This window comes from Dioscorea cayenensis, unplaced genomic scaffold, assembly GCF_009730915.1.
Source record: "Dioscorea cayenensis subsp. rotundata cultivar TDr96_F1 unplaced genomic scaffold, TDr96_F1_v2_PseudoChromosome.rev07_lg8_w22 25.fasta BLBR01000584.1, whole genome shotgun sequence".
Taxonomy (NCBI): Eukaryota; Viridiplantae; Streptophyta; class Magnoliopsida; order Dioscoreales; family Dioscoreaceae; genus Dioscorea; species Dioscorea cayenensis.
In genome coordinates this window covers 42,088-51,427 of record NW_024086975.1, presented here as the reverse complement: position 1 = coordinate 51,427, position 9,340 = coordinate 42,088, and the positions used below count along the sequence as shown (strand labels likewise).

Here is a 9,340-nt window from a genome sequence, read left to right as displayed (position 1 = left end):
ACTTCCTTCACCTCTCATCACAAAATCTTTGTCCTCATGTTTATCAGAAAGTTGATTAAAGCTCACCTCATGAGCTTGCAAGGAACCACTCAACTCATTCAATATGAGTGTAGAGATATCTCTAGCTTCTTCAATAGAAGTCACAACATGTACAAATCTTGAGGACAAACTTCTCATCACTTTAGAAACCACATCTTCATCTGCAAGCTTAAACCCCAGACCTTTGATCTGATTTACAATGACAAGTTCTCTAGCAATATATTGTTGGATAGTCTCTTCTTCTTTCATTTGCAACAACTCAAATTTTTGTCTTAAGGTTTGTCTCCTTACAGAAACCATCCTTATAGAACCATGATACTCAGTTTGTATATGATCCCAGGCTTCCTTTGTTGTAGTAAACCTCACAATTTTGTCCAAAATATCATCATCAACAGCTTGTTGAAGTAAAAACAATGCCTTAGCATCTTCTGTCTGGCTCTCAATCACCTTAGCTTCTGAATCCTTGTCTTCTTTGTCTTCTTTCACCACTCCCTCTTCTATCACCTTCCAAAGCTTCTGAGAATGAAAAAATGTTTTCATTCTCACACTCCAATAGTCATATCCCTCCATAGGAACAGTAGAATGAGAAATCTACGTAGTGGTTGAAGAACTTGCAGCCATCTTTCTCTGTTTTCACTAACCAACAAACCAAATCTGCACTAGCAAACTCAGAACATCTCTTAAAACACAAACCTCTTCACTCACAACACCACCTTCAAACCACTTCTGCACACTTATCACAACACTTCAAAGCAACACACAAACACCTTATGCTTCACAACACCTCACAAACACTTCACAGCATAACAAACATTATAGGAAACATCAAAATCAGCCACCTCACAGCTCTGATACCACTTTGTTCACATTCAATCAAAAAACATACTGAATTAAAACAAAGCCTTGTTCACTATCTTCTCCCAAGCAAGCATCAGTTCAAAGAATTCCTATCAAAACAGACAAACATCACACCTTTTATCTAACATTATCCTAAGTTTAAATTAAGTACTTTATAACTCCTTGTAAGTCTCACAGAGAAAGCACAATTTGACCACTTGCTTGCCTTGAACTAATTCCACTCATCTTGATGCTTTTAATCTCCACCATTGATAACATTTTTCTCCTGGATCACACCAAACTTACCCAACATTCAAATATACACAAATTACACTTATACCCTCTATTACAACACTCACTCAAACAACCTGAAACACACAAATCAAAACATTTAAACATAAACTCAGACATGCCTGCAGAACAATTAAGCTCCTCTCCTCTACTCTTCAATCAGATTCCAACAGTAAATACATAAGATAATAATGGAAACAAACCTCGAACTTAGAAACCAAATAATAATGTCTTCACACCGGCATAAATAATTAAGAAACATATCAAAGTGTTCTGATTTGAGAAGAGAAACCAAAAACAACACAAAGAGCAATCCAAAGCATAATTCCACACAAATTTGGTAGAGTACTGATTAATCATAAAGAGAATTTGTGGTACTTAGAAGCTTTTGAGATGCAAACCCAAGAAATTAAAGACCTGTCAAAGAATGACATGATTCAAAATGTTATAAGTTGCACATTCAATTTGAAAACAAAAAAGAAAAGAAAAAAACATCTTACTCCAAATGATGATCTTACTTACTTGGTTTGAACATGAGATGATCTCAAACTTGCTCAGACATAGAAAAGAGAAAACTTGAAGGATGTTTCATCATCGTTGCCTCATACACATACTACAAAGACATTAATATTCAGCAGATCAATCATTCTTAACAAGTTAATGCTGCTAATTTTAGTGACATACTTGTACATATACTTTTATGCTTTCAAACAATGTTCGTGCGGTTAATAATATTTTAAATCTTGCTGTTAGATGGGTGCATGCCAAACTATATATACATAGATAAACTAGCTTTCAAACAAGATAATAAGCAATGGAAAGAGACATACATAAGTTTGATAAATAAATGCCCCTTCCAAAATGAGATTTTATAGAGGCGTGCAGATATAATGAACATTGTAATTAACTCCTTATATAGTAAGAACTAAACATGACTAAAATAAAAAATGAATTCTATAACTAAAAAATTCTTATATTATAGCAATTGAGTTAATTAATAGAGAATATTTTAATAAATTAGGCAATAAAATTAGGGTAAATGACCCAAATGATCACTAAACTATGCGTCAATTCTTATTTTGGTCACTGAAGTAAAAAAAAAATTCTATTCGAGTCACTAAACTTATTAAATACTTCCAATCAAGTCACTCATGCAGCTAGATGTCGTTAACGGAAGGCTGAGTTGGCTTGCCACCTCACCATTGGCCCCGTCCCGTCAGCGACACCCACACACTGTTCATCCTCATCATTCCCCTCTTACATACAAACAACTCCATCTCCTTCCAAACTCCTCTCTTTCTCTTCTTTTCTATCTTCTCCATCTCCTTCATCTCTTCAACCTTCATCTCCTTCTCCCCCATTATCATCACCTTCTTCCTCCTCTCCTTCTCACTACTAAGCTTATCTCCATTAATGAGCATCTCCCTTATCCTCATCTGCTCAATTGTGGGGTTAATACCAACCAAGAGAGGATCAATGCATGTATAAAATCTCTTTCAAATTCTACATGCCGCCAATGACGTGTGCAAATAAGGCATGCATTCATGGGCTTGAGTCCATGATAGCCATGTAGCTCACTGAAGTCTCCACTTAAGATCTTTTAACCCATGACATAGAGTGCATGAAGAGAATACTTGGTTACTTTGATTGCAAGCAGTCAAAGTGAATCAAATGCAAAAGAAGCAGAGGTTATAATTGAGATCATGGAGGAGTATGTAGGATAGATGGCAAGAGAAGGTAGTTTGGGGAAGGATGAGTTTGTGGAGCTTATGGATAGAATGAGAGTGTTGTTGGATCCTTTGGAGAGATGTTATGATGGAGCTTAAAGAGCGATGTATATATACTTGGATGCTCATGGCGATTTGAGTGAGAGGGAGAGGGAGAAAGTTTGTAGAATATTAAGTTGCAAGAGAATGTCTGAAGAGGCATGTGTGCATGCTACACATAATGAGAGGTTGCCAATGAGGTATGTAGCTCTTGTGTTGTTTATTGGGCAAATGAGGATAAGAGAGGTGCTCATTAATAGAGATGAGCTAAGTACTAGTGAAAAAGAGAGGAAGAAAAAGGTGATGATCATGTGTGGGGGGGGGGATGGAGGAGGAGGACGAGATGAAGGTTGAAAAGATGAATAAGGAGATGGAGAAGATAGAGAAGAAGAGAAAGAGAGGAGTTTGGAAAAAGATGAAGGAGTTGTTTTGGACGTAAGAGGAGAATTGTGAGGATGAACAGTGTACGGGTGTCGCTGACAGGGCGACGCCAATTGTGAGGTGGCAAGCCAACTCTGCCTTTCGTTAACGTCGTTTGCCTGGGTGACTTGATTTGAAGGATTTGATAAGTTTAGTGACTCGAATAGAATTTTTTTTACTTCAGTGACCAAAATAGGAATTGGCACATAATTTAGTGACCATTTGGGTCATTTACCCATAAAATTAAGAATGTGCATTGGCTTAACATTCATGACTCCAGAGTACATGAGAAAAAGTTGAAAATAAATATAAACAGGTGGTTATATCTATGCAAAATATTACCTAATTTAAATATTAATTTTTAAATTTATTATTAGTCTATTTAAATGCATTATTCTCCATGATTATTATGTCAAATGGATGACCATAGTGGATGAAGAGAGAAATTGATAAAATGATAAAAAAAAGTTAAATGTTAATGAAATTTTTAATTCTCACTTTCTTGTTCTTCATAAAATGGTTAAAATGAAAATTTATAACACCATGAAGGAAGTAGCATTTCAAATGTCTTGTTGAATTAAAGAATAAAAGAAAAGCATGAAATAACTGACCTTTGTTGAATGGGAAGGTGAAAGGTGAGATGGGATGGTGGCACCATCCCAATCTAACCTTTCCCACCATTCTCTCTCACAATCAATGAGTATTCTTTGACTGTTGTTAATGCCACTCTTGAATGGAAGCTTCTTAAGATTAAGACATACATGCACTGAAAGATATGAAAGTTGAGGGAATTCCACCGCAAAATTGCTTATGTTCACTAATTTTGGTAGATACACTAAAAATAAATATTGCAGTGCTGGGAACATAGGGCGTTCTGAGACTTGATGAATTTCTCTCTTTTCCACATAAAACAACTCCTTTACCTCTGCACAATGTTGTACATTTAATAAAGCAAGACTTGGGAGATGCAAGACCCAAGCGAAACTCGCCAAATTACATTCTGATATAAATAATGCCTTCAACGCATGAAAGTGTTCTGGAGGCGATATATCTGTCCAACTAATTTTTTGCAGTTTTTCGTTATCATTGATTGTGAGGTAATTGAGATGAGTCTGACTTCCATTCATCATAAGCTCCTCAAGCTGTGGGCATGATTCAATTGTTAGTTCATTCAAGAATCCATGATCTTTGCAACTTAAAGTATCAAATGAAAGAGAACTCAGGTTCTCCAATTCTATATGAAGCTGAGTAGTTGGCAAACATGAGAGTTCTCGGAGAACCTCTTGTGATACTACACGCATTCCTATTGCTTTGATGTTCATGTGTTTCTTCAACTTCTTCAACTCTTCCGGTCCTACCCACCCAAATGGATATAAATCAATGACCGTCAACTTGTGTAACCTTGACAAGAGACCATCCTTTACCTTCCTAAGCCATCTCAAATATCTGCACATCAGATATTGCAATTTACTCAAATACAGCAACTCCTTTGGAAGTGAGGAGATGTACGTGGATGAAATGTTTAGATATTGTAGATTAACCAAACATTTGATGTCCTCAGGAAGCTTTTCGGTAGCACTTTTTGAAAGATCCAAATATATCAAATTCGGCATTTGTCCGAAAAATCCTCTAGGAATATTTTTCAAGTAAGAACTATTTAGTATCATCAAACACAACAAATCATCACACTGAAGGGACAAAATTGGCACAAGCTTGATGCCGCTTATAATCACTCGGTCTGCCATTCTCAAATTCTCACTGTTTTCTGTTGGTATTTCTGCTAACCCATCATATTCTTCCACTATCCATTTATTCATGTTCATCCCAAGGTTTGATGCTATCCACAATGCCATCTCATAAATTACATCATGTGAGCTCACACAACCATTATCAGAAGAATACAATAAACCGGCTTCCTCTAGAATGTTAAAAATATATCTTGCTTTGCCATAAGCTTGTTGTAAATTGTCAAAATTACCGATCAGGCCTAAACCGATCCAACATTCTAACAAATCATCTTTAGATAACCATCCCCAAATGGAAGCCAACAAGAAACACTCCTGAATATTTGTAGGTGGATTATCATCACTGAGTTTCAAAATCGGAAGAAATGATCCCTGCACACCTTGAAGTACTTCAGTGCCTGAATTCTTTATGGAGTCCAAAATAAATTCCCAATCTTGGACAGTTTTCCTCTTTGACATGGCCTTACCCAATGTTTGCAGAGCGAGTGGCAAACCACCAGTCCTGTTCATCACTTGCTTTGCTATTTCATTTATCCTTTCATCTGACTCAATAACTGCTAGATTAGCATTGTGCTTGGAAAGAGCCCATGCTTCATCTGGTTCCAAGCATTCCACTTTAATTATTTTGCTTGCTCTCATCTGGGCACACACATATTCTGATCGAGTAGTGAAAATCACTTTGTATTTGTATGGTTTGGTGATATCATCATCGTCCCTATAAGGATTGATAATTCCAAGACCAACAAGGTCTACTGGCTCCCATATATTATCCAAGAGCAATACAATATTCTTAGTTTTCAGGGCATTGAAGATGTCTTGTTGACCAGCAGAAGAGGGCAAATGCAACTTTTTAGCAATCTCTTCCCGAAGTTCTTTCAATTGAGCATTTTGTGAAGCTTGGATAAATAGCACATGATCAAATCCCATGTTTGCATTATCTGACAATTCTTGGTTGATTTTTTTCAAGAGTGTGGTCTTGCCCACACCCCCCATGCCACATATGCCAATTATATCGTTTGTTTCCTCTGCCAGGTAACTGCAAGCAACATTAAGGTTGGAGATGATTTTTCCCCCACTATTTTAGTTGATTCAGAGACTTCAGGCGGTGGTATGTTGGTAAATTTGATTTCTGGCTGTGTTGTTGTCAACTTATCTATCTTCTCTTTCAATTTGAATGCATTCCTGCCAATCTTATACCTTGAAAAACAATTTAGAGAACAAGAGCCTGCAACACAATTACCTTTGCCATATTCATCCAATAATCGTTCTACTTTATCTTCCTTTTCTCCAACCTGTTCAAATGGTGTAATTAGAAATCTTTGTGGCAACACGACTTACTTTTTCTATATTATAACAAACCGAAAAGCACAAACATAAAATTCTATGATGTAATAATAATAATAATAATAATAATAATATATTATCTTGACTTTAGAAGTAACCAAAAAATAAAAAAAAAAGGGGAAGAAATGGTCATCATATAGTTATGATAGAAGAAGCTTTACATCGCGAAGCCAGTCTTTAACTTGATGTTGATTATCGAGTAGTTTCCCGTTGTGTTAAGGATCATCAAGCTTTCTCCGAACAGTCTCCTTGGTGGCCATGAGATGTTTCATGACGTTCTCCAAATCATGAAGTTTCTCTTTGGTGCAGAACACATAGCTAATGGCCTGACGTGTAACAAAGCTTTGCATGCAAGAACACAAAGGTGAAAGACACAGATTCACTGGATCCATGTTTCTCAAAAATCAATATGCTGCTAGCGTGCTTGGGTGGGTGGAACAGTCGTCTGTAAAGAAGGAAGAGAAGAAAACGGGAAGAAAGAGCCAGGAAGACTAGAGACAGGAAGGTTGGGGAAAAAAGAGAGAGAGAGAGGAGTAGAGAAAAGCAGAACAAGAATTATGTATCATCCTAGACAAATACATAGTTCCTACTTTTCAAAACATGAAAGTTGTCTTTTGTTACTCTCTGTGGGGGCGAAGTTGCAACTTGTAGCTATCTTTTTCTTCAGTTTTCCCAAATGAATAGCATAGAGCATGTGATCGGATGTCATATGTCCCCATCAATGGACCACCATCCAACAATGACTTTCTCAATTATTTTTCGCAATAATGTGGTCTTACTTGGCATCTCCCATGTTCCACATGGCCCATCATTCTGATTGTTTTGTCAGCTAGTATATACCTAGTTTGAAGATAATTAATTTTACCATTGCTCTATAAGAAAAACAGGGACTGGTTTAGTGGTTTTGGGCTTTATAATCTCCATGAGTGGGATAAACAGAGACTGGATTAGTGGTTTTGGGCTGTATAATCTACATGAGTGGGATTTTTAGCTATTCTTCTTTCTAGGGATGACAACGGGTAGGATATAAGTAGGGTATGCCAAAACCCTTACTGCGACTGTAACCCCCTACCCCATACTCGTGATCCTTACTCCGATCCTTCGGCGTAAAAATCATACCCCTTTATCCTCACTCAGCATCTGACATGCTACTCGTTGTTCAAATTATCAGACTAAATTTAAATAATAATAAAAATAAATTAATTATACGTTTATATTACGATCTTTAAACACATGTCCAGTAAATTGAAAATTCTGAGTTGATATATATTTGTTTATACATACGTTATATAATCACATAAAAATGACGTCTATTTGGGACTCAAATGGTAACTCTACTTTTTGTTTTTGTTCATGTTTTAACCATCTTGGTTTTGTTTAAAAATTTTTTTCATATATCTATTATTTATATTTTTATATAAACTCAAATTTTATAAATATCTAGTAAGATTTTGAATATAAAAAGCATTATAAGTAATTCTCATAAGTTATATTCGATTGATTTTTATTAGTATCTTATTTTTTTCAGGGGATGTTATTATAATTTATAGAATAAAATTATTATAACATTATTTTTATATTTGTTTATTTTTTTAATTTTAATTATGATTCTTAATATATATCTAAAAATTCAATTTTGATAATATCATCAAATATAATTAAATATAGAAATTAAATAAAATTTAAAAATAATATATTAAGAGAAAAATTTGAAAGTATTATTTTTCAAATTAATCACCATGAAAATAGATATTGAGTAAATTGTGAGTAAATGTTTAGTTTAATAAAAATTATATATATATATATAAGAGGGTAAGAATGCGATTTGGCACGGGTTTTTACACTGCCCTCTTCAGCAGGATAAGGTAAGGGGTAAGAGATGCGGGTAGGGAGTAGGGGCATCACTTATCCGAGCCCTGCACTACTCAAAAACTAGCGGGTAATACCCTTACCCTGCACGTACTGCAGTCAAAAAGGGTAGATCTCAGTGCCGGTCAAAGAGGGTATTACCCTCTTTTGACCGAGCACCTGTACTCATATCTCCCGGGTAGAGGGTACAAATTGTCATCTCTACTTCTTTCAACTTAGTTGTCTCCTTTAAAAACAATTCATTGACTACTAATCTTTTAACTTGGCAAACAATTTGGAAAATAAGCGCTTAGAACAAAATATCTCTGTTATATACGTTCATCCAATAATTGTTTCACCTTCTCATCTTTTTCTCCAACTTGTTCAGAACCAATTAAAATGGTGTTAAAAATCTTGATTTAAAAGTAAAAGAAAAAAAAAGAAAAAAATATTTATCTTTTTGTATATATATATATATATTTATATTTCGTTTTGGTGTGCAATACAAAGCGGGTTCACTTGAAACATGTGTTTGTGTTTAATTTACACAAATTCCTAGCACTAATGGTGTTATGAGAAAAAAAGAAGGTGGCTTGGTGGGTAAATTAAGCAATGCCACCTCCGCTTCTATAATAATATATATAATGTAAAACTTTAATAATTATCTAATCACTTGCTTTTTTTTATGTCTTTTGATTAGTCTAATTAAATATCGGAATACGTTTAATTTGCTAAGTAATTCATAATTTGTATGTATATGGATATTCAGCATATATTATTGAGTAGGCATCTTTTAATATTAATCCAAAGATTTATTTCTAAATATCAAGGTATTAACGTGTGTGTCTGTGTATATATATATATATATAGCATTAGGAAAAAAAATGGGATTAGAAAAAAAAAATTGAAAAGTATAAGGGTCCACTAGGTGTGGAATACAACCAAGAGACATTACAAGAAAGAGCACCTATAGCGTCAGAAAAATTCTGCCGCTATAGAACTTATTTCAGCCACAATAATAATATAAGGGGCGTTTGGTTGTATGTAGTT

General features: G+C 35.0%; 1 protein-coding gene across 1 annotated transcript; it reads right to left on the bottom strand.

Annotated features, from left to right (window-relative positions):
- Positions 1-955: 955 nt before the first annotated feature.
- LOC120254703 (disease resistance protein UNI-like) lies at positions 956-7,081 on the bottom strand. The gene is made up of 4 exons (XM_039262758.1): positions 6,604-7,081; positions 3,965-6,390; positions 1,690-1,780; positions 956-1,584 (listed from the first exon to the last, which is right to left on the bottom strand). The coding sequence occupies exons 2-3, from the start codon at positions 6,089-6,091 to the stop codon at positions 1,712-1,714; spliced, it is 2,196 nt and encodes a 731-aa protein (XP_039118692.1). The 5' UTR covers positions 6,092-6,390; positions 6,604-7,081; the 3' UTR covers positions 956-1,584; positions 1,690-1,711.
- Positions 7,082-9,340: the final 2,259 nt, after the last annotated feature.

What these genes read in the sequence shown, in the direction of transcription:
- LOC120254703 (XM_039262758.1), bottom strand. Translation starts at nt 6,091, where the DNA reads ATGGGGGGTGTGGGCAAGACCACACTCTTGAAAAAAATCAACCAAGAA. An exon ending in CACCTTCCCATTCAACAAAG is followed by an intron (nt 1,781 to 3,964) that starts GTCAGTTATTTC and finishes ATGTCTTTGTAG; the next exon opens with TATGTGTATGAGGCAACGAT.